Source organism: Artemia sp. Qi Xiang Cuo, chromosome 8, assembly GCF_049724085.1.
Source record: "Artemia sp. Qi Xiang Cuo chromosome 8, ASM4972408v1, whole genome shotgun sequence".
Classification (NCBI taxonomy): Eukaryota; Metazoa; Arthropoda; class Branchiopoda; order Anostraca; family Artemiidae; genus Artemia; species Artemia sp. Qi Xiang Cuo.
This window is the reverse complement of record NC_142801.1, coordinates 29,530,249-29,556,868: the sequence shown is the minus strand read 5'-3', so window position 1 is coordinate 29,556,868 and position 26,620 is coordinate 29,530,249. Positions and strand designations below refer to the sequence as shown.

The window sequence follows — 26,620 nt, the reverse complement described above, 5'->3', positions numbered from 1 at the left end:
GGATGGTGGTTAGGTGTCAAAGGAGGGAAGGAGTCTTTATGGGCCATAGGGACATGTTTTGTTGGTGTTGAAAGTCCCTTCTTCAGGACCTCAGCAGCAATTCTCATGGGGACATTATTAGTGAAAGAATGGGTTACCATTGCTTTCTTCTCTATGAATATTGGGCAATCCCTAGCGTTAGCAACATGGTCACTACTGCAGTTAGGGAACTTGAGTACCTGATCTTTCTTTACTGTTTTGGATTGGGGACATTCATTATGAGTGTGTTGTCCACTACATAGTAGGCATCTTCTGCCTATGCGGCAATTTGAGGCCATGTGGCCAAAACCTTGGCAAATGAAGCACTATATTGGATAAACTGCTTAACTGCATACCTTGCACCCCAAACAGAGATCTTCAGAGGGAACTGAACATCCTGATTGAAGGTGCAAACCAGGGGGATAACTGATGGTTTTAAAGGCCAATGTCACTTGTTCTATTCTATTGTCAACTTGAACCTCCTTGACAAAGTCATCCAGATGGGTGACCTTCTCAGATGGGATAAATACAATTCCTTTTCTATTTCTGTTTAAAGTGGGGTTGAAACTAGAACCAAGCACAAACTTTACTTTACAGCCATTTACAGCTATATTTGAAATTGAAAGTATAGCAGTAGCTACTGATTGGTTTGCAGCTATTATTATAATGGAGCCGTCTGGTCCAAGTCTTTCTAACATTGAAGCATAATGGCCCCTGCATTCATCATTCCGGAGGTGTTAAAAAAGTTTTTTGGCCATAACTGTTCTACTACCTAATGACAACAACCTAGTGGTCTCACTTGGACCTTCAACACCTAAAGCCAAAATCCTAACACTAGAATTATTTGGGTCAGGGGTGACCGGACTATTAACTGTCCTGTCAGTCATCACAAAAAAAAAAAAAAACAAAAACAATGGGTTAAAAATAATCAGGTAAAACAACAATATAAAATCACAAAAGAAATAAATGTCAAATAAATAAAACAAATAGGCTACCAGCAGAGGGGGGGGGGGCCCTCAGTCAAAAATAAATTAAGCAGGGAAAATAAATCAAAAGCAGGCACATCACTAATTTTTAAAGCAGGGTAAAAAGAGGTTGATAAGCACTCTCAGTAATTTGATAGTTGCAGGGTGCAGGAATCTGGGAAAATTTGCAGAAAGCACAATAACAGTCAAAGCAAGCCAAAGGCCAAAAGTGCACAACAAAACGAGTGTACATGTGCCAGGAACCCCAAGGGCAGGGCCCCTTGTGAATTAATCAACAAGCCGTGGCAAAGAGCTATCCCTACTTGGAAAATAGCAATTTTGAATATATTATTTTATTTCAATTTCAATTTGTCTTTTCTTCGCTGGCCCATGTTTTAGAACCATATTTGACCACTGTCAACAGCAACAGCAACCGTACAAGAAAATCGAAATATATTTTCTTGATTATTATCGCTTCTAATCAGTAGTTGTGCCAAACCTATCCTGCTCAAGTCACCCTCAGGGCTATACTGTGGTGTTTATCCTTCCCATAGTATTGTGCAGACGTTTTGATATCATATATTTTCCATTATTATTTTAGTTTTATATTTGTGCTTAAAGCTTTTTCCAATAGGCAATTTTCAGAAGTCCTCCAAAAAAAAAACGTCCCCCCAGATCCCAAATCAAATTCTATAGTGAAAGATACCCATACAGGCTGGTCAAGCACATTATCTGAAAGTTCTAATGATGGCTCCGATTCTGAGAATAGGACAATGATAACTGTAGGTCCTAATGCAACCATAAATGATGATAATGGGTTTCAAGAGGTCCTATCTAGAAGCTCTAAAAAAAGGAAAAAAATCTCCCCAATTAAAAGCATTTCACCTCTCCCTGCCCAATATCCTCCCTCCAAAAACTTAGGAATTTACCTTAAAATTACACCCACTACCCCCTTTGAAATAAAAATGATCACTGCAATAAGAGTTGTAATTTTTAAATTGCTAAAATCAATGTTCTCTCTTAACATTAACCGTGATTGATCTCTGCTTATAGCTGTAGAAGATCAGAAATCAGCAGATACAATAATTAACCTTAAATCCCTTCTGAATATCCCAATTATTGCATCTAATTGGAACCCAAAACAATCACCTACAAAAATTGTAGTTTACAATGTTCCCCCAGAGATATCTACTCAGGAGTTAAAAGAAGGCCTCTCAGATAGGGCTGGAAACACAATCCCAGTTGAGGATGTTACCCAACTTGGAAAACCTAACTCTACTGGCCTAAAAACTAGTAGATCCTTCTTATTCACACTAAAGGATAAAATTGATATCCCAGAAAAATTATTCCTATTTGGGCAAATCAAACCACACAAGGAATACAAACCTAAGCCTATTCAGTGTCAGAAGTGTTTCAAACTGGGACACACGACAAACAAATGCAATGAAATTCTCCAAGAGTGTAGTAATTGTAAATCTTTCCATCCTAAAGAGCTGACAACTTGCAAAAACACCCAGCCTACATGCATCAATTGCAAAGGTCCACATGAATCTACAAATAAATCATTATGCCCTGCATACAAGAAAAGAGCTCTAACACTCCAAATATCAACAGAGAAGGCCATCCCATACCCCTTTGCAACAATGGAAGCAAATGCTGCCCAACAATACCAAATAAAGCCTGTAATGAAACCAACCAAAACCCCCAAGTCAAATGCCCCAAATGCTTCAAGCACCCCATATAAAACAACATCTTCTAAGCCCCCTAGCTCAAATCCCTATCAGAAGGAATCACCAAGCCAGCAAGCCTCGTTTTCCAGGGAGATGAGGCCAGCCTGGCCCTCCCTCCCAAGAAGAAACAAACCAGAAACACTACCAGGAATCAATCCCTTAACCAACAAACAGGATGCACTACCAAAAATGCAATCCCCAAATATATGCTTATTCATTCTAAACTGTAATGCAGTTCAGGCCATGAACATACATCAACTACAGAAAACAAAAATTATTGCAGAATTGGCAAAAATCTACATCCCAGATGATATGCTCATTCAAGCAAAAAAAGATCTTGCTTTACTTTTAACAAAGCTGAACATTGATACACAGTCATATGAAGAATAAATCAACAACACAACATTTATCAATACTCCAATGGAATGTATGATCACTGACAGAAAATAAGCTAAATGAACTAAGATCATTTATGAATAATAATTCCATTAATATTGCTTGCCTCCAGGAAACTCATTTAACCCAAAATCAACAAATTAAGTCTCTGGGATACACTATCCTGAGAAAGGATAGATCTTCAGAGAGAAAAGGAGGTGGTGTAGCTTTATTAGTTAATAATAATATAAAATTTTGTGGCATCAATTTTCCAGATTTTGAAAATGATGTTGATGTAATTGGTATAAGTGTTTGGCTGAATAATTTAAAAACCTACATAATAAGCTTTTATAACCCTAATGGCCAAACTTCAGATGCCAAGGATTTCTTTAATTATATAAATAATTCTAATATGTTAAAAAACATCATTATTTGTGGTGATTTCAATGCCCACAGCCTTTTGTGGGGGAATAAACCAGCAAATAAAGCTGGTAAATTTATTGAGCATATGACTTCAAATAATAATGAATTAGCTGTTGCTACCCCTCCAAACCTAAATACATATTTTAACCCCAAAAGTGCCAAATTCTCCACAATTGACCTACAAATTGTGTCTTTAAATTTTTTGAACAAAATTTACATAAATAAAATTGATAGTCTGTGTACAGACCACTTTGCTATAGTTTGCTCCCTAAATGAACCTGCTGAAACTTCATCTCATACCTCCAAATATATCAACACTAAAGCAAATTGGTTTATTTTCCAAAATAAGCTAAATGATGAAATTACAAGTTTCTCCCAAAGTTCATGCATTTCTAACACAACAGTTGACACACATGCTGAAGCCTTGACATCTTTACTAATAAATACAGCTAATCATGCTATCCCCAGGACAACACCTAAGAAAACATTCCCTAAACAAATTCCTAAAGCATGGTGGACAAATGAGTGCCTAAATAAATGGAAGATAAAAAAGGCAGCTAGGACAGAATTCATAAAAAAACCAACACCTACTACATATTTAAAAAAATTACAAGCAGAATCTAATATAAAAAGGAATATAATATATGCTAAATATAAAGACTTGAATAATTTTTCAAATAATCTCTAAAGAGAAACGCATGAGACAATTATAAATAAATTCATAAGCCACATATGTGGGAAAAACACTTCTCCTAACCCACTCCTGTATGAACTTATACATAATAATACCCATTATGACAATGATATTGAAAAGGCTAACCTATTTGCAACTCTTTTTGTTAATAAGCTAACATCAAACAATCAAAGCAATCTGTCCACAATTCCTATGAACCCTAGTTACCAACCACGCCCAGGATCCGAGTACATAACTAATCCATTTTCAATCCAGGAATTGAATAATGCAATACATCATATTAGGTCCAAAACTAGCAGCAGCTATGACAATATACACCCTACATGGATAAAGAATCTCACACCTTCATACAAACAAGAACTGCTAAATTGTTATAATCACGCTTGGGCATCCTCTAGGTTCCCCAATATATGGAAATGTTCGTCCCTCCTACCAATCCTAAAGAAAAATAAACCAAAAGATAACCCTGAGTCTTATAGGCCCATAATGATTACACCTGTGATGGGGAAAATAATGGAGAAAATTATTTATCACAGACTCCTCTGGTTTGTTGAGAAAAATAACATGATCCCACACACTCAAACTGGATTCAGGAAATACCACTCCTCAACAGATGCTTTCATTTTGCTAACAAATGCAATAAATGAATCTTTCTCAAAAAATAATATCGTAGTGGCAGCTTTCCTTGATTTTGAAGGAGCATATGACAATGTGAACCACCAAATCCTTTTAAATAAACTTGCAAACCTTGGAGTACCTCCCAAGCTAGTATCCTTTATTAAATCCTTCATAGAAGTGCGAAGTTTCATTGTTTGTGTTGGTTCAGCCTCTTCACCCCAAAAGACAATATCCAAAGGCCTACCTCAGGGAGCAGTCCTCAGTTGCCTCCTATTTGCCCTATATCCTTGGGACATGAACCTACTCCACACGAATCTACAATATGCTGATGATCTGGTGCTATGGTCATCTGGCAACACCTTTCAGATAGCACAGTCAAATCTGCAAAAGTCACTTTTCCAGTTTGAAAAATTCTCTCAACATTCAGATTTACCCATTGCACCCACCAAGTCAAAAATAATCCAATTTCACAGGAAGCGAAACCATGTTAATGCAAAACTAACTCTAAATAAAACAACTATTCCAGAAGATAAGAATATTAATTACCTAGGTCTCATGCTTGACCAAAAACTTAATTTCCACCTCCACATTTCAAACACAATAAAAAAATGTTATAGAAAAGCAAATATACTAAAAAGACTTCTTTCCACACCCTGGGGTTGTAAGGAGAAAACCTTACTCCAGTTTTATAAATCACATATAAGACCCCATATTGACTATGGGCTCATTGTATATGGTGCATGTGCAATGACCCAGATGCAAAAAATTGAAACAACAAAAAATGATATAATACGTCTCATATTTGGTCTTAGGAAACCCACAAGCACCAAGTTTCTGCTTATGGAGAGTGGATTAACAACAATAAAAGATAGACGTAGCTTTCTCTTGATAAAACATCTTACAAAAATTGAATCAAATAGCTCACACACATTACATAATTGGTTAAGAAATCCAGCCATGTATAGAGGTATTGCAGATGAGTATGCCAATATTCAAAAGAAGTTACCTGTACCAGCAAAGTCTATTGCACCTACTTTCCCCCAATCCCCTCCATGGAATTGGTCATCTCCCATAATAAATACTGAATTTTCAAAATGGAATAAAGATTTAACCCCCATTGCTTTTGTTCAGAAAAAATTTGCAGAACTTAATACAATTACCTATAAAAATCACTTCCAAATGTTTGTTGATGGGTCAAAAATGAATGAGAAGGTTACAAGTGGTGTTTTCCTTCCTCACCTGAAAATTGCAATGGGCGAGAGATTATTTAATAATTTATCTATAATGTCTGCTGAGTTAAATGCCATAATCATGGTATTAGAACACCTTAAGCAAAACCAATCTTTGATTGAAAAATTGAATAATATTATCATCTATTCCGACTCTTTATCAAGCCTTGAGTTGCTGGCCTCAGCTCCTCAATATAAGTTGGACATTGACACTTATCATTGTCTCAGTATTATTGATAATCTTGCTTCAAGTGGCATAAACACTTACTTTCAGTACATTCCTAGTCACTCTGGCATAAGTGGTAATCATCAGGTTGATGAAATAGCAAAAAATGCTATAAATATTGACCAGCCAAGTGGGAGACCAATCCCAATTAGAGATATTTACCGATGGAGGCTATCAGATATTAATTTTAATAAGATTAATCCTATCCTTTCCCCCTTTCCCAATAAGTATCTTTCTAAAATTTATCATAGAATTCGTTCTGGAACAAATGTACTAAATTTCCTTGCATTCTCATATAAGATTTCTAATTCAAGTGGTTCAATTCCCCTGTCCCCTCTTTGCAGGCATTGTAATATGAATAATGAAACAATTGACCATTGCCTATTTGAATGTAATATGCTGACGTCTGCACAACATACCTTGCTTTCTAAACTGTTAAAATACTTCAAACACCACAAAATCCCACTATCAGTCAAGAGCCTAGCCAACTATACCTGCACACAGAGCATAGAAATCGACATCTATCATCTTATATTTGAACTCCTAGAGTCGAAAGATCTGCTGAAAGATATCTGAATATATCTAATAAATATGAGGCAATCAAGCCAGTAGCTCTGTAGCCCACAGAGTGAAGCAGAAGGAAAAGGGCTAAATAGTTTTACTGAAAAGCCCGCCTGCTGTTAAATAGAAGAAGACTGTCATCATTTTAGCTTCCAATTCTTCTTCTTCTTCTTCTAATTCAAGCTAATTCTTCTTCTTCCAATATTACAACTTTGCAGATTTATCTTCCTGTTCTTGCTAACTTTTTTCAACCATGAAAAAACACCCTGAGCCACGGCTATTCTACTTTTAACATCTTCACTGCTCCCATCATCTTTACTAATAATACTACCCACTTACAGGATCCTCAGTGCCATTAGGGACATGTCCCTGTTTTAGCACTCTCTAGATAGCTGTCAGTTGGTTCATCAAATTTGTGTTCCTCTGAGTCAATGGCTATCTGGGTTTTGCAATTTAAACTGAGGGTAAGGGTCCCCTTACCCTAGTCTATGAGTCAGGTGTGTAAAAATGTTCTCTCCAAAATCAATCCAGGTCATTTTTGAAACTATTTAAAGTAAAAGATTTCACAACTATTTCAGGGAGTGAGTTCAAGTCAGCCACTGCTTGGACACTCCAAAAATTCGCCCTTGGTCTATTTACTGCTATAGGTTTGAGTATTTTTCTTGGGGTCCTCTTGTGATATTTATTTTTGAAGGGTGAAAATACTTCTAGAAAGACAGTTTCTCCAGGCTGTGTTTTCCTTTGTACAGCTGTATCTGTTTTTTTTCTCATTTGTATATATTTCAGGGTGGGTATTTTAAATTTGAATAGTTGTTCTTCATAGCTGAGCCTTTCAGACCAGAAAGAAGTTTGGTGGCATGTATTTGGACCTTTCCCAGGGCGGCCAAGTCCGTTTTACAGTGGGGTCCCTAAATCACATTCCCATACTCTATTGTAAGTCTGACAATCCCCTGGTAAAGCACTACAAAAGTATTGTTATCCAAGTGCTTGAAACTTCATTTGATCAGCCTGACGAGCTGTATGCTTTGGAAATAGTTTTCTGGGTGTGCCCATAAAATTTAAGCTGTGGATCAACAATAATGCCAAGATCTCTTTCGGAGTGAACAAATGTCACCGGTATTCTGCAGTCTGCTTTGTTGTTGATTGATAGTTGGGGCTAGTGTTATAACTGGTAAAATTGGGCATTTTACCTATTTGACAGTGATTTTACAGACCCCATAAAATTGGTATTTTACCTATTTTACGTATTTTACGTAACTGAATATGTTTTCTTTATTAGTATATCTCTATTTCCCTGTTTAAAATCCGGTTTGTCTTACTTAGGTCTCTTATTATCAGAACAATAAAGTGTATTATAGTACAGGTAATTATAATTTTAAGATGGTGAAATATAATCTGAATGTCAGCCAGCAGAAAAAAAGAAGCAAAAATGATAGAGGTAGATATTTCATCAGGGACTTCTGCCCAGCCGTATTCAGTTCTCAAAGAAGTAAGTAGACTAACCTTTTGCACTAATTCTAACTAAGCAGAAGAAAGACTGAATCAAACTAACCAAAAAATCAAGCCAGAATAAATGAAAAACTATTCATCAATTTGATTGGGTAAGAATTCGCTGCTTAGTGATTGACTTAGGTTGTCTACTGATCCAATTTTCATTAAAAGTGTGGTCAGATGATCTTAGATTAAAATGAAGAAAAATGTTATTTGAATCCTTGAATTTTAAGTTATTGTGCATTGGGTTATAGGAATATCTCCAGTATCATAGGCTGCGCAATAGCGCTGCCTAAGTAAAGCACGATGTTGGCACAATGTATTATTTTTTTTTCTTCTTGGTCTTAGACCAGGGCACTTTGTATCAGAGGAGTTGTAGAAACTTAGGAAAGGGCTCATTCGATTGGAAATTGGAGTGGCTTGTGCCCTTTTTAAAAGTCGAAAGTGATCGGACGGCAACTAACACCCCTTCCACATCCACAATTTCCCGAAACAAATCCAATAAACATTTCGAGAGGGCCATTTCGTTCAGCGTTGTTGATTTCCACATAGAAATTATGTTTTTGAGAAGGACACTCCTCAACAACCCTCAGGGCAAGGGTTGTAAGTTATGCCCTGGGGGCATATAAGGTTCTAATAGAAAGCATTGTTGTAGAGACTTCAAAAAAGGCTCATTCAATTGAACATTCAATGGGCTAGTGCCCTTTTTAATAGTCAAAAGTGATTTGAGGGCAACTAAACCCCCTCTCACGCCCACTTTTTCCCCAAACATATCCAATCAAATTTTTAGATAGCCTTTTTGTTCAACGTAATTAAAAGTTTTAGAAATTTGATCTTTGACGATAATAATCCTCAAAGATCATAGCCCTTGGGGTAAGGGTTGTAACTTATGCCCTGGGGGGCATATAAGGTTTTTATAGATAGTGACGTTGTAAAAACTTCAAAAAGGGTTCATTAAATTAGAAATTAGAACGGCTTGTGCCCTTTTTAATAGTCGAAAGTGATTGGAGGTTAACTCACACCCACCATTTCCCCAAACACGTCCAATCAAAATTTTGAGATAGCCATTTTGTTCGACTTAGTTAAAAAGTCCGAAAACTATGTTTTTGAGGATGACACCCCCCCTCTCCCCACAGCCCTCAGGCCAAGGGTTGTAAGTTATGCCCTGGGGGCATATAAGATTTTTTTATTAAAAGCGTTGTCATAGAAACTTCAAAAAGGAATCTTTGATTGGAAATTGAAACGGCTAGTGCCCTTTTTAATAGTCGAAAGTGACTAGATGGCAAGTAAGCCCCCTCTCACACCCACCATTCCCCCAAACACATCCAATCAAAATTTTGAGATAGCCATTTTGTTCAAAGTAGTTAAAAGGTCTGGAAATTATGTCTTTGAGGATGACAACCCCCTCACAGCTTTCAGGTCAATGGTTGTAAGTTATGCCCTGGGGCATATCTGGTTTTACAGAAACTTTTGTTGTAGAAACTTCAAAAAGGGCTCATTTGATTGGAAATTGAAAGGGCTAGTGCCTTTTTTAATAATTGAAAGTGATTGGGGAAAAACTAACGCTTCTCTCACGCCCACCATTTCCCCAAACACATCCAATCAAAATTTTGATATAGCCATTTTGTTTAACATAGTTGAAAGTTCTAGAAATTAGGTCTTTGAGGATGACAACCCCCTCACAGCCCTCAGGGCAAGGGTAGTAATTTATGCCCTTAGTACATTTAAGGTGCTTATAGAAAGTGTTGTAGTAGAAACTCAAAAAGGGCTCATTTGATTGGAAATTAAAAGGGCTAGTGCCTTTTTTAATAGTTGAAAGTGATTGGAAGGCTTTTCATTTTTATAGTAAAGTTTGATGTGGGTACAATGTATTATTATTTTTTTCTCTTTTTTTTTGCTTAGACCTGGGCACTTTGTATTGAAGGAGTTGTCTGAGGAACTTCAAAAAGGGCTCATTCGATTGAAAATATAAAGGGTTAATGCCCTTTTTAATAGTCGAAAGTGGTTGGAGGGCAACTAGTCCCTCTCCAACGCCCACCCTCCCATTTGCCCATTATCATTAAAAACTTAATGTTGCCTTAAGATTGAATCAAAATGTACTGTGTTAATGCCGATACCCAATAAGGCATCTCAGCAGTATCTGAAGAACAACTGAGGGTATTATGTTCAAACTGTCGGGGCTACTTCTGCTCATAAAATTTAGCCAAATCAAAATAGCGTAACTGTATCCAAGCTATCAAAGAAAGTAAACAGATTTTTTTGTGAATGGTATCAAGTTTTCTATTTCAGGTCAACTAGAGGAGGTATAAAACTAAATTAAACACTACTATTAGTGTCCAATTTTTAAAAGGGTGTATGTTGTGAAAATTTGCGGAAAATTTTTCTCCAGCATACAAATAGCAGGCCAAACCATAAAGTCTTAAAAAAACAAAAAGATTTAAAGAATTATTTTCTTTTTCCCTGAAAAGACTATGTCAATATAAAACAAACAGAAATACATTAAAAAAACTTGTTCCACAAAATAAGTTTTTCAAAGAAAAGTAAAGAACTCTACTAAATCAAAAATGAGCAAAAATGAAATCAAATAATCTACCAAGTGTGAAACTACCACAAATCAGCATCAATAAATAAATGAAACCCAAAACGGACGGAAATTACAATAAATAACCGAGTCAAACAAAAAACGAGCAGAAATTAACATGAGTAGGGCTCAAAACCCCTATGCCATCCAAAAGCCACAATCTAATGTGCACTCTACTGAAAAAAATACAAATGAATGTGAATTGCCAGTTTAATATGCAGATGCTGCTATTTATTAATCAAAATATTAATATTATTTCATGTGTTAAAGCTATAAAAGTAAAAAACATTTATATTTTTTCAGTAAAGTGCAAATTATGTTGTGGCCTTGGGAAGGCACAGGGGTTTTGAGCTCTACTCATGTTAATTTCTGCTTGTTTTGAGTTTGACTCGAAAATTTATGGCAATTTCTGTTTGTTTTGGGTTTCATTTATTTATTGATGCTGATATGTGGTAGTTTCACGCTTGGTAGATTATTTTATTTTATTTTTGCTCATTTTTGGTTTAATGGAGTTCTTTACTTTTCTTTGAAAAACTTATTTTGGTGGAAAAAGTTTTTTTTAAATTAATCTCTATTAAAAAGGAAGGTCTCTATTCATCAATTTTTCTTAATTTCATTTGCCTTCCTAAAAGAATGTGCAAAGCCATTTGCTTCAAATATTAAAGTTGCCTCATCAAAAAAAATCACATGTTCTGGATTTTCAATAATGAGGAGGGCCAAAGCAGAATTAATAGTCTCATTTTTATTTTAAATTTAACGTCTCAGAAAAATCTTGCATTCACGTTGTCTTTTCTTCAGAAGCTGGTGAATCCCCCCCCTGGAAAACAGCCCCACGGAATATCCTCCCTCCCCTGCGGAAAACCGCCACCTATTTTTCCCTTGGATGATTCCAAATTTTCAGTGGAAGGGAAATTGAAATTTCTACTCTCCTGTTTAAATCAGGGGCAATTGTATTGCATTACCCATGGCAAAGACCCATAAAGGTTCAATGTATTAATATTTGTTCATTTACTTTTTTCCTGAGGCACTTCATGTGGAAGGGGTGTCAAATTAGCGTTGGAAGTGGCTTAGTCAATTAGAAATCAAAAGTTCCAGAACCCAATTCAAAGATTTAGCCTGCTTTTCAACCAATTGCTACTGAATGAGTTGTTACTGACAACAGTGTCTAAAAGAAATTCTTATTCTAGTTTAATGGCCCTTGCGTTTCAGCAGTTGTTTTGGAAGAATCTTCAGATAAATACAGAATTAGCTCTAAGACCCTAGAAATTGGTATATAATCCTCAGGGTTGTGTCCAAGACTTTTGTGGGGGGGGGAGGGGGCTTTGAAACAGAAATGGTCATCTGAATCAGAATCTAATTCTGAAAGAGAGGAGTTAGATTTGCAAGTAAATCCTGTTGAAGACAGTCTTAATTACTAAAAATGATTGAAAGTTCTGCTCTTATAATCCAGTGCTTAGTTAATCAAAGTCATGAAAGTGTTACAAACCTCATTTTTAATTGTATTTGGTACTTTTATAAATAAATAAAAAATAGCATGTATATGATGAGGAATCTGCCTGAAAATGGCTATTCAAATGTACAAGGCTGTTATGGTAACATTTCTCAGGTTTAAATCTAGAAAAAAATGAGTAATATGATTTTATTCCCAAATCATGGTAAATTTAATTAATTTTATTTTTTATTCATTTTTTTTCTTACAAAATAGATATCCAAAATCAGGCACTGTCCAATTTATAAGGTATTACCCTAGGCACAAGATTACCAGAGGGATAAACTAGACAGTTAATTAAATTGATGGACTCTAGATGAAGGGGCATTTTTAAGCCCAGGAAAATCAGAATCATTAAAAAAAATTCATTAAAAGCTGTAAGTGATGCTTAAAAACAAATGCTCAGCTGGTCTTGTAGCTACAGGGCAGCTTCAAAACACCAATTTTGCCCTTTATGTCCTAGAGAGTACCCTATTACCTTATATTGCGTCTTTTAGCAACTAAGGATGAAGAACCTGTAGATGTCACCAAGTAACATTGACTCAATAGTCTTCATGTCATAGTTCATAAGTGGATTAGGTACTGGTGCCTTATGTGGACACTGCTACATACTGTATGTGGAATGTCAAACAGGAGAGATATATACCCAGCATCAAAACAGTTGTTAGAGCGGAACTGATCTAATATGAATGTTAAAATTACAATTTGGGATTTCCCAAAGACAGAAAAAGAGGCAGTTGAATTTTTACAGGATAAGGGGTTATTGCCCAAGAGAAAAGAGTGTGAAAATGGACACACCATGACTTTATATTTGTATGAGAAGCATATTGGACGATATTGGAAGTGTTGTGTATGGCAATGTAACCAAAAAGTCAGTTTGCCTAATTCAACCTAACATTCCACATACAGCATATAGCAGTGCCCACATAATACACCAGTGCTGTGGATTATCACTATCTACGTATATAAATGACAGTTAATACAGTTCATAAAAACAGTTAACATAATTTCATATCATAGTTCATGAGTGGATCATCACTATTTTCATATATACAGGACAGGTTGGTTTCCTTGTTAGCTGTCAATAGATGTATTGGCAGCTGAGTGTATTTGGGGGCTAAAGAGGGTGGTACCTAATACACCCTGCTCGATGATGCTGGTTTGTCCCACTGTATCTTCAATGACTTGCTGTTCCAATCACTGTCAACACTAATCTTGAAGCTATCAACTAATCTGGCCAAAACAGTACCTTTGCTGAGTGAATTCCACAGTGGAACAACATGATTGGTGAAGAAGTTAAACTACTCACACTTTCTGCTAAATTGTTGATGCAGTTTTATGGGATTTCCTTGTGTTCTGGTGTATTCACTGTGATCAAAAATGGGCTTAATGGTGTCACTGGTCATCTTCTTAAATGCAAGGATGACATCTCCTCTCTTTCTATGGTATGTTAGGCTAGGCAGGTCAAGATTTTCTAGTTGTTGCTTGTAGGAGATTCGTTTTTTGGCAACAGGGAGCTAAACCAATTTTACCTTATTTTACCAATTTTATATTTTATTGGGAATTTTACAACACTAGTTGGGGCACAGAAGCAGTATTTTTCCTCCCTATCCACAGGACCTTGGTTTTTGATGCATTGAATTTGAGACCTAGGCTTTGGAGGTTTTCAGTAAAGGTGTCAATGTCTTTTTGTAGTGTTGGTACATCTTGAAATGATATGAACTTCCTATAGAGTTTTGTGTCATCTGCATGAATGCAGTGCTGATGATATTTCTGTTGATAAATAATATGAAAAGGAGAGGACTGATCACAATACTTTGTATCACCCTGCTGGTCACTTTTGCTAGATTTGAGATTCTGTCACCCACTCTAACTTTTAGAGTTACCCACTGTAGCCTTCTCATCTTCACTTATTCCTAGCCTTAGCAACTTAATCTTCTTAACATTAGTTTTCAAACCTATTCTAGCACCCCTTAGCCAAAGCAATATTAAATTCATACATAGCATTAATCACCCTATTGTATTTGGCTGGTATACTATACAAGGAAAGGATCTTTGCTAATGCTCTTCTATCAATAGAATCAAATTTTTGCTTATAATCTATAAAACTGAGGACCAAAGATGTTTGAAAACTCAAAACACTTCTCAATTAACCTGAGAGGGAAAATTTGGTCAACACATCTCTCAGTCTGGATCTCTAAGTCTGAAATGTAATTTGTGATTTAATTAAGATTTTCCTAAAACTGATAGGTACTTCCCCTTTTTCAAGAATTACATTTATGATCTTCAGCCTTATTTTTAACCTCAGATACACCATATTTAAGTAACTCATCAGGAGGGAGAGGGGAGTTAAGCAAGCAATGCACTGTTAGGAATGAGACAAGGGTGAATTTTGAATTTTTTCTATTACTCAGCTGGGTGAGAAGTGAATACATCACTAATTACTTCCTTTGCAAATTTTGTTTTGTCCTTTAAGTGACACCTTCTTCCTTACTATTTTCCAGTGGAAAATGGTTACCAAATTTTAAAAACTGTTTACAAATACTTGCCTCATTTCTAAATCTGCATTGCTTCATTTAACCCCCTCTCCCAAATAGATAAATATATAGCCCACTATAAATATTCCCATTATTTTTTAGAATCAGTCCAAGTAATCAAGAGTCTGTACAACCAGTTCCAAGGCCAAGTAATAACTGTTGATGGGCTGTCAGAAGAGTTCACAACTTTGTCAGGACTACTCCAGGGTTGCATCTTATCACCACATCTCTTCAACCTCTTTCTAAATGTTGTTCTATCACTGATGCAGTCAGAATATGGCACAACAATAGGAGGGCTGCTGATAGACAATCTTGCCTACACTGATGATATTGTTGAGCTAGCCAACTCTACACAAGAACTGCAGGTACAAGCTGATAAACTCTACAATACCACAAAGCCGTTAGGGATGGAGATCAATGCCAGCAAGACCAAAGTCTGGTAACTACAAGATGTAAACTAGACAACCCGCCCATTATCACCATAGGCGGGAGACAGGTTGAAACAGTTGACCACTTCCTGTGCCTTGGTAGCCTACTCTCCTCAGATAATTGCCATAGCTCTGACATGAAATGTTGACTTGCACTTGCTAGCTCTAGCTTCCAAAGACTAGCCAACCTCTGGAAAAGCAACCACCTAGCCAACAAACTCAAAATGCACCTATTCAACAGTTTAGTAATCCCAATAGTTATTTATGGATCTAAAACATGGACTCTGAAAACCAAAGACAAAAGAAAACTTCTAGCTTTTGAGATGAGATGCCTCCATTGCATTGCTAGAATCAAATACACTGACTGAACCACAAATGTGGAAGTATGCCAAAGGCTCCAGTCCACTGAAACCATTGTAAGTAAAATCAAGGAGCAACAACTGTGCTGGTTTGGCCATATCAAGCAAATGGAGTCAAGCCGCCTCCCAAAAATTGCCCTTGAAGGATCCCTCCATGGCCTTTGTCCACAAGGCAAACCAAAAAAATGATGGATGGAGAACTTCCACTTTAACAATTTGTTGTAACTTATTTAACAATTTGAATCATTGAAAAATGTTGCTTGAATACATACATTGGAAAGCATATTTATCCATTAGGGGGTGGAGGTAAAGTGAAGCAAACACTTTCAGGAATGAAGTATTTTTTTTCAGAAAGAATTTTTTTCAGATTTTTTTTCACAAGAAGACACTTTAAGGGCTCAAAACAAAACTTAAACAGAAATTGATTAGTAGATTTAGAAAGAGTGTAAAAAGATGCATCAATTAGGGTTTTCACCTTCTACCTAGCTAAGTAAGAGAAGAAACTTTAAATTTACCAAGGTAAATAATCTAAGCTCTTATGATTGTTGCAATTTAGTTGACAGAATTTTTTAGGGCTTCCTTCACACATACCACTCTACTTACCAATTACAAAAAGAAAATACAACAAACCCCCCAAACCAAGGTAAAACATTTTTGGCCAAAGTTTACCTTGTATCCAATAGATGTTTGCTTTGTATGAATGTGTGCAAGTTTTGAACTGCATTTAAAAGCACTTACTGAAACCTATTGGAATTAGTTAAATGCTTAGTGTGCTTTAGAGCTCAAAATTGTAACTTATTCTTTTATAGATACAAAAGTCTTGATTGGTTTTCCTATTAGTATAAGCTAACAATATATTTGGATAGTTTACTGTGATTGATTGCAATAAGCTGTCTTGAATGCATGGTTAGATAGGCACCAATCTATTTTCTGTACAATTTTCAAAGCCTTGGAAGCAAGGAAAGAGTTGAGATGATAATGCTTTCCTGGACTATATTTTAAACTCATTCTTAAATGTAACATTCACATAACTCAACTGCTTTTAGACAAGCAAAGAACCCTCATTTGGAATTTTACTTTTCTCTGATACAGCCCCTGGCCTGAACTATACATAAACTCTGATTTTTTAAATTTTTTTTTATATATATAGTTATTTCTCAGCAGTATTGGGTCAGAGGCCAAAGCTAAATAATTTCAAATAAATAAAATAAAAAGGGTAAAAAATTTATAACAAATTATGTTTCAGTAAATTTCTACCAAATCATATTATTGACTTACCCATAAAGTGAATATACCACTTGATGCGTTTTTTATGCTGATTATAAATATAGTAATCATTTCTATTGGAAATGAACTTCAGCCCCCCCCCCCTATATATGCCAATTCAGGGTATATATTTCTACAACCTAACCTAACCTGAATTTGCATATATAGAGGGGGAGGGGGGGTGAAACTCACTTCTGATAGAAATGTTTAGTATATTCGTAATCAGCATAAAAAAAGGCATTGAATGATGTATTCACTTTATTCCTAACTCAATAAGGCCTAATATGATTTGGTAGAAATTTACCTATGTTTCAACTGAAATGTTTAAATAAACATTTGGGCTAAACATGTACATCTTAGGCTCAGACAAAATCCTATTAGACGGGAGCTGATGAACAATTGGTCACAGTAGCAACCACTGGGGTAGGTCAGGTTAAATTAGAAACAGTGCTAAATAGGTAATAGAGCAACTCTTTTAATATAGTGCTTTGTTCAGACTGGGAATCTTGACGCATAATTTCCATGATGTTTCTCATTTATGATAAATGATTGGCTAAAAATCTGCTTAATAACTTACTTAATCCTTTGAATAACCGCCATCACGAATGAGACCACGTTTCACGCCTTTTGTAATTTAATGAGGAAAGGAAAGGTGACGTTTTTAGAATAATGAAGTAAGAAGAGCTACAGACGCTACAGTCAACATGGTAGGATCTAAAGGGCTGGGCACACGTAGCTGATTTCGAGAACTGATTTCCAAATCAAGGGCTGGGCACACATAACTGATTTCGGGAACCGATTTCAGCATCTATGGACAAAGGATAGCGGTAAAGAAAAATTGGTTGAAAGAAAAAATTATTGCGCGAGATTTTCAAAACAAAAAATCATGGACACAAATAGTCAAGTGGAGTTTATTAATAGTTGCATGAGTGATCTCAGTTTAGTTCTCAGCTCAGTAACGGGGTCTTTCACCAGACATCTCTGGCTGACGGTTTATTTGTATCCCTATTTTTTTGTGATGATCAAGATGAAAATCGGCACTGATTTTGTAAATCGGCGCCGAAAACTAGAAAATTTTTCAAGCTCAAATCGAGGCTGATTTGGAAATTAGTTCTCGAAATTAGCTACGTTTGCCCTGCCCTTGATTTTGTAAATCGCCAAGCCGATTTATCGGCCGTAAGCCACTTACGAAGGAAGCGCCGGTATGGGGAAAATTTCGGTGGCGCCCTGACGTACCGTCGGCGTAGTGATACATAACCTGTCTGTCCGTGTTTACCTTTGTTTGCTATGATTGTGCTGGGGCTTAAAGTTGTAAAAATGAAAATATTTAAAAGAAATTTTTTCAGAATTTAACAAGAATTTTTTTTTGAATTTTTTAACAACTTATTAAAGAATTTTTACAACTTTTTAGAGATGTTTTTATAATTTTTTTCGCAATTTGATGTCTTCTCGTATTGCCCAGTTCAAAGATATTTGCTTATTATAGCGGGTCCAATTTCTAACAACGATTTCTACTAAGCTATAACTTTTGGTTTTCTTTTTTATAGCTTTTTAATTGCTGTAAATCCTTGTCAAAATACAACTATTGCTTACTTATAAAGATAATATACTAAACATATATATGTATATATATATATATATATATAAAAGGGCTCTCTGAAATGTTCCCGAAAATTAACGTTGACAAAAGTTGGAACTTTGTATTTTTTGTACTAACTTACAAACTCAATTTTTGAGAAGATTTTGGAGAACCAAATTTCCTTTTTGGAAAATGTGGGGAGTTGTGATAGTCTTTGTCAATAATGTGATACCTACTTGTATCTTCTTTTTTGGAAGAATCTGATAAAATAATAGTTTTAAATAATAAATTTGAATTTGATTTATTAATTCTGACAATCTAATTTTGCGTTTCTTTTTCCCCAGTTTTTAGTGCATAGTTGTTTATTTAAAAGATTTTTTAAGCTTTTTGTCCTGCTTTTGTTTCTTGACCCTGAAATCTGGATTCGGCCCGTTGGGACTTCTGGTAGCGATTTTAAGAAATGAATATCGTATGTTATGTCTTACCTTACCCTATACTTATCTTCTGTAAAGGTGGTTGTACTTCAAAAGGGTTTAGCGGCGGAACTTTATGGTACGTTAAGTTCCGCCTTATTCTAAGTTATCCTTATATCTATTTTATTCTAAGTTTTCCGGTTATCTACGAAGTATTTCTTTCGTTTTTGTTCATATGCAGTTGTGAAAGCGTGTCAGGAAGTTAATATTAACATTTCTGGATTAGTATTGAATCAAAAGACTTATCACCTTAGTCCTTACGGCTTTTTTAATATAATTCTGCAGATTTCATTGCAGCATACTGTAAAAACACAAAAATACTGCCAAATGCTTGTGGTTACAAAACAAAACCATTTATACAAATCGTCATTTCAAGGCCAATAAAACCGTGGAAAGTCTCTTTACGAAATTTCCATTTCGGGTGAAAGCTTAGGTTCTAAATGTCAAAAAGCGTGTTCAGGTTAAAATTTACCGTAAAGTGTTAACAAAAATACTTAAAAAAGCGAATGCGGTGACAATCAAAAGCAAAGTTTTTGTTTCTTTCGAATAATTGGCTCCTTCTGTAAAAGTAGGAAGTAATAAACGCTAGTAAGATTTATCGTAGAATATCCTTTGGTCTCAGAAAAGATGAAATTCCAAAGCCTGTAATGAGAAAAAGTGGATATTGAACTTCCATGTAAGTACAATATATCTGTGGCGTTTCCAAGTTTTTCTTGGAATTCACAAGGATCACTGTTGCCACTTTCTGAAAGACATTCTCTGTTACAGTAAGCTGAACAATTTGAACCCATATTTGTGTGTTAATCGTAGCGCGAATTCTAGCCTACCCTACAAATTATTTATTAGGACATTTTTATATTCATTTAAACCATTAGAGAATAAGTGTTGGCTGACAAAACCGATGCTTTGCCAGGTACCGCTTTGTTGTAAGGGTTGGATGCGTTGGCATATTTCAACTCGTTTGACAGGTTGTGACGCACATATGATTGTATGTGTGTACACTTTTGGGCTTTCAGGTTGTTTCACGTTTTACGTGGTGTTTAGACATGGATGGTTTGGTAAGTGCTTAAAAAAACCTATAATAATGGCGTCAAAACCTGCATTTTCTGTGTAGTCTTGAAGATGAGAAAAGGAGAAATAGCAAATACTAAAAAGTCTGAGTCTTTAAATATCTTTAAAACCGGGTGAAATATTAAGAAAAAAGAAGTGTAACCGTTTCCATCTGGCATTCTTAGTGTGGGAGGGTGTACTGTGCATCTCATTTTGACAGAAAATGTCCCATTATGCATTTTGAATTACCATAGCCATAATAATGAAGCTCAAATTATAGGAAAACTTATGACTACCATCTCCTTGATATGGTTGAACTTGGTATTGATGATTGTCAGCTTATTGAAACATTTAAGAACCAAAAAATTGCTGCTGGAATTAAACCATGTCGCATGTTTTCTGGGGAGCCATTCAACTCGAGTTCAGAGTACTAGAGGCTCAAAAATCTCCTTGTGCACTTTTTCCGTAGAGAAGAAATCACCGTAGAGAAGTATTGGTACTACCCTACAAATTATTTATTAGGACATTTTTATATTCATTTAAACCATTAGAGAATAAGTGTTGGCTGACAAAACCGATGCTTTGCCAGGTACTGCTTTGTTGTAAGGGTTGGATGCGTTGGCATATTTCAACTCGTTTGACAGGTTGTGACGCACATATGATTGTATGTGTGTACACTTTTGGGCTTTCAGGTTGTTTCACGTTTTACGTGGTGTTTAGACATGGATGGTTTGGTAAGTGCTTAAAAAAACCTATAATAATGGCGTCAAAACCTGCATTTTCTGTGTAGCCTTGAAGATGAGAAAAGGAGAAATAGCAAATACTAAAAAGTCTGAGTCTTTAAATATCTTTAAAACCGGGTGAAATATTAAGAAAAGAGAAGTGTAACCGTTTCCATCTGGCATTCTTAGTGTGGGAGGGTGTACTGTGCATCTCATTTTGACAGAAAATGTCCCATTATGCATTTTGAATTACCATAGCCATAATAATGAAGCTCAAATTATAGGAAAACTTTATGACTACCATCTCCTTGATATGGTTGAACTTGGTATTGATGATTGTCAGCTTATTGAAACATTTAAGAACCAAAAAATTGCTGCTGGAATTAAACCATGTCGCGTGTTTTCTGGGGAGCCATTCAACTCGAGTTCAGAGTACTAGAGGCTCAAAAATCTCCTTGTGCACTTTTTCCGTAGAGAAGAAATCACTGGTCTTCGATTGGCTGGCTTGGAACATGTAATATCATTTACAGCTGCTGAAGGGAAAATATTTATGAGAAGCTATAGTTAAGTTTATTTCATGGAGTATTCACTACTAGTCTTCACTCAGACATCAGAGGACTTTTAAATCCTTTCAAAAACAAAATCAAACTTTCCTGAAGATGTTTATATCTCTTCTGACCTCCAAGAGTTTCGCCAATAGACATTAGTTTGGCTGCTCATAAGTAGCCCATATTCATAACCCCCTGTTAGGGATCACTAAAAGTCTTTTTTGTGTCAGAAAGTACCCGAAGACTTAAAGAGATAAAAGTGACTAATTGCCCTCAAATATAAATTGACAAAAAGTAATAATAACTAAATAATGTAATGCAAAATACAGGTGCAAGCTGAGAAACAAGAAAACATATCAAGTCCATGAAAATTGTCAAGATATTTCTTGAATGATTCCACGTCTCAGCTATTTACTATTGATGAGGGCAGACTATTCCGCTTGCCGATGATTTAGTTGGAGAAGCCCAATCTTCCGATGTCCTTGAAGAAGCATCTACCTTGCAGTTTAAACTGTAGACTGAGGTACTGAACTGTAGAATGTGTGGTGGGGACAAAGTAAGATTAAAAGGTTCTTTTGTAGATTTTGCAAGTTCCAGTCGTATGGCCATGATGAAAATGGTAAGCCACAGTTTGTAGTTGGAGCCCCCGGAGCTGTGCATCCTATGGGAGGTGAGATAAAGTTTGGCAGAATTTTGTCATTCTGCGCTGTTCGGCTTCAAATGTGGCGAAGTGTTTACCCAAAAAAGAGAGTATGTCTATATTCAAGGATTTGCCTTACCAAGTCTTGTATAGCATGCAAAGTATATCCTTATGGAGAAAAATGACTGATCTATGGAAGATTCCAACGATCATCGACGCCTTCTTAATAATTGCCCCAACAATGGCTTGAGAAATGCAGCTTGGCATCAACGATTATTCCAAGTCCTGCTCCTCAAGGCTAGGTGTTAGAGTTTCTCCAAGGAGCTTATAAGTTTTGTTTACTTCTGTGGGGCCTACTTGTACATGGTGGGATTTTGTGATATTAATTTCCATGAACCAAGTTGCCACCCACCTCTCCACTTTCTCTTGGTCTTTCTCTAGAATGCTTTGATCTACCGGTGTAACAAGAAAAAGCTTTGTGTCTTTGGCATATACCAAGATACTGGAATTGATATCATCAACAAAGTTTATGTAGATGTTGAAAATGAGAGACCCAAATACAGATCCTTGTGGCTTGCCATTGTTTGCGTAAATATTGGTTTCACTACTCGAACTACTTGTTTTCTCCTGGTCAGGAAACTTCTGACCCAGGGAATGCTATTAGTCGCTTCCTCGTTCTTCGTACCAAGTACAGTTCTTAACTTTTGTTGTATTCTGTTGTAGGGAACCTTGTTAAAGGCTTTCTTGCAATCATTAACAGCTAGTAGAAGCTAGAGCTCTGTGGACCTTTTTAAGAGAAAATGGAATTGCTTGTGCGAGACCTTATTGTTAAAAAGGCTCTAGATGTGGCGATTTCCTTTAAAAATTAATACTATCTGAAGAAAAGAAAGAAAAAAAGGATCCCGTATATACATAATATATTCTTGACTGTCTTAATTTATAATGAACTATATTTATCCTTTTTTACAGTAAAGTTTCCGGGTTGCAGCGGTAGCTAGCAACCTAGTAAGAAACGATCACGTCCATTACTAAGAAATATAATAGCCCATAACTCCTAATAAATAGAGTCAGATCGAAACAAGAAGTTCACTAATTGAACCGCCTTGTCTGAAACCTCTATACAGAAAACTTACTGTCCCCTGGCTTGAACAACAACGGAAATGTATTGGCTTGAAAATCAAGAAAATTGGCTGCAACCAGGATATTCTGCATCGAAGGCACCCTTTTTTCCTTTTTTTCTCCGCAACTAGCAGGGCACTAGAACGTCCTAGAGAGCTGTTTAATGGCTCATTTTAAAGGAAATCGATGTATTTAAAAACGTTTGCTAATTTACAAATATAGTTTTTGAAATAGAATCAATTTTTGACGAAAAACTGTATTTTTAGTACAAGATTTATGAGTGACATCATAATCTTAGGTTGTAACTATATATGGTGTAAAAGTAAATGTGCTATTATAGTGTTAGCTACAATTACATCAATACAGAATATTTAATGTTATTATGAAAACTTCAAAAATATTTATGTCGTCTGAGCAATAATAATAATTTTTTAATTAAAACTAGAAAAGAACCTGAACATTTTTAAATTACTTTTGTTTTTTTGTTCGATTTAATCAACAAAATTTTTATTTCGTCTCTCACTTCAAAGTTATAATTGTCTCCTGGAACGAAAATTTTTTGGCTCAACTTCTAAAGTCTCTATCTCATGTGCTTAATTTCCGTAGAAAAGAAATTAAATTTGTTATTTTATTTTAGTTTTCAGTTCAGAATTGCTAAGGTTATTAGGTAAACTGCAAAAATATTTATGGCGTTTGAGCAATGATATTAATTTTCTAATTTAAAATATAAAAATACCTGAATATTTTTTAAGTTAGTTTTTGTTCGATGTAACCAACGAAAGTTTTATTTCACCTCTTATTTCAAAGTTGTAAATGTCTCCTGTAACCTAACTTTTTTTGGCTCAACTTCTAAAGTGCGTATCTTTTGTGCTATATTACTGCAGAAAAGAAATTTAATTTTTTATTTTATTTGAGTTTTCAGTTCAGAACCGCTAAGATTATTATGTAAACTGCAAAAATATTTATGGTGTCTGAGAAATAATATAAATTTTAATTCTAACTTAAAAAATAACTGGAAATTTTCAAATTAGTTTTGGTTTTTGTTCGTTACATTAAAAGACAATCATTCGAAGAACATACCATTGCATATATGGGACTTGGTTAGCTGTCGGATTCTTTGAAAAAAAAATTGATTTGAAAACTGAAACTAGAATAATACCTGAAAATCTGAAATAAAATAAATTTATTTAGCTGAAAACTGCAAAAATATTTATGGTGTCTGAGCGATAATTCTAATTTTTTAGCTCGAACCAAAAAAATACCTGAAAATTTTAAAATTAGATTGGTTTACCTTTTGCTCCAATTGACTCGTTACGTCATATTAATAGTAGTTTTTTTTAGACTTTAAATTAATATGGAATACAATGAAGATTTTTTGACGCGCTTAGAATCAATATTTACGGATTACTGCCTACCCGAAGAAGAGGATCTAAAACGTATGGTAGATGATGCAATTAAAATCTTAGAAAAAGAGCCTGATCACGTAATGATACAACTTGGTGACTGCTTGGACCGAGGACCTCAAAACTTGGAGTCATTTCTGTATTCACTGTCATAGAAGCTTGTTTACCCCTAACATTTTTATTTCGTTCGTGGCAACCATGAATCAAGATCCATGACCCGAAAATATGGCGCACAAAAGGAAATAATAATGAAATATTCAAGCGATATTTACGACCGCATTATAAGGTGCTGTAAATATTTGCCCGTGGCTGCTGTTGTCAATGACAAATATTGGTGGGTCCCCGGTGGTATTCCATAGTTTGAAAAAAGCTTATCCACCGAATATTACGTACTTGAATACGGAAAATCGTTTCGTGAGCCACGAGAAATGTCAGTAGCACTGCAAAATATATTATGGGCAGACCCTGTCGATGACTTCGAAGAAAATTTCTAATATTTATTTGAGCATAGTCGCAGAGGAGATAGGATAGGATATATGATTTTACAGCCTTAGCAGCACATCACTTCCTAGAAAAGAATGGGCTACAAGAAATAATACGAGGAAAAAGCTTTTGAAGCATTTTGACTACCTCCTTATATAGCAGTCAAAGAACAAATATCAGCTGATCCCAATTTTCCAACTGTAAGATTTCCTAACCCAGAAGAAGGCAAAGCCACGCTGGATCTCGCTATCAAAACATCAGAGGAAAATCATGTAAACCATATTCTTGCGAGTGATCCTGCTGCTGATCGAATGGCTTTTACTGAGAAAGAGCCAGGAGGTAAATGGAAGATCTTTAGTGGAAATGAGCTCGGAGTTTTACTTGGCTGGTGGCAGTTCTACAATTACACAAAACTTTCAGATAATAAGGATATATGTATGATATCTAAAGCTGTGTCTTCAAAAATTCTTCGGAGCATTGCTTCCGAAGAGGGATTTATGTTCGATGAAACTCTTACTGGATTCAAATGGATAGCAAATCGTGCCATAAATGTAATGGAAACGGGTAAAAAAGTAATATTTTGTTTTGAAGAGTCTATAAGTTTCATGACAGGTGTAAAAGTTCTTGATAAAGATGGACTTAGTGCAGGAGCTGTCATGTGTGAGCTTGCTTCGCAGTTTGCAAAAGAAGGGAAAAGTGTTGCCGATAAGCTTAGAGAGATCTACAAAGAGTACGGCTACCATGCTAACTTTCTCTGCTACGATACGCAAATTATTGCCAGAATTTTTGAAAGGCTTAGAAATTTCAGTGGTCCAAGCACATACCCAACAAGCATCTTAAGTGGTAAGTTCAAAATCGTTTCTATTCGAGATTTAACCACTGGATATGACGATTCTAAGCCTGACAAGAAGGTCGTTCTTCCGGTAAGCAAGGCATCTGAAATGATCACATTTTCTTTTGAGAATGGACTGATCCACATTGAGAACAAGTGGAAGCATGCCAAAAGTTAAATATTACGCAGAATTAGTCTCCAAACCTGGCAATGATGACTGGAAGTCATCATTTGATTGAGAAGGAAGATCTCCTTCTCAATCAAATGGTAACAGTGATTCTTAAAGATTTTCTACAACCTAACCAAAATGGATTGATTCCAAAAAAGGAGTAGTATCAACATATTCAACAATAGCAATCTGCTATAAAATTTGCTAGCACGGAAGCATCTGTTGTGTTAACATAAGTCACATCACATCAATCATCATTTGTGTGAACAAGGAGTCACGTTAGGTATTATTCATCTTATCACGGCCACAAAACCGTAAATTATGATAAAAAATGTCCCAGCAAACTTTTATTACTTCGACTATCAAAATAAGAGTTACCAGTTCTGAATCAACTAAAATGGCAATTTTTCTCACAATATATGTTTTTATCGTGTTTTTTTTTTTATTTTTAACACTAGGCTGAATTCTTTACTAGGTTGCAGCTATACCTGCAACCATTATTTCTGTTTTAAATAAATATCTGAAGGTTCTCGAATCAGGGTTGCAGCTGTAGCGGCCAAAAATAAGAGACGATCACGTCCCGTACTAAGAAATACAATAGCCCAGAGCTTC

The 26,620-nt window shown here is 35.6% G+C and overlaps 1 protein-coding gene and 1 pseudogene across 1 annotated transcript in view; one reads left to right on the top strand and one right to left on the bottom strand.

The window, feature by feature from the left end:
- The window catches only part of Non3 (Ribosome production factor 2-like protein Non3), a 55,334-nt gene extending 37,599 nt beyond the window's left edge, over positions 1 to 17,735 (bottom strand). The window contains exon 1 of the mRNA XM_089093337.1: positions 17,568 to 17,735. Within this exon, the coding sequence (XP_088949463.1) occupies positions 17,568 to 17,590 (23 nt within the window). The 5' untranslated portion in view covers positions 17,591 to 17,735. The remainder of the gene's footprint in view (positions 1 to 17,567) is intronic.
- Positions 17,736 to 20,400: 2,665 nt separating this feature from the next.
- Positions 20,401 to 26,017, top strand: LOC148949310 (phosphopentomutase pseudogene; annotated as a pseudogene).
- Positions 26,018 to 26,620: the final 603 nt, after the last annotated feature.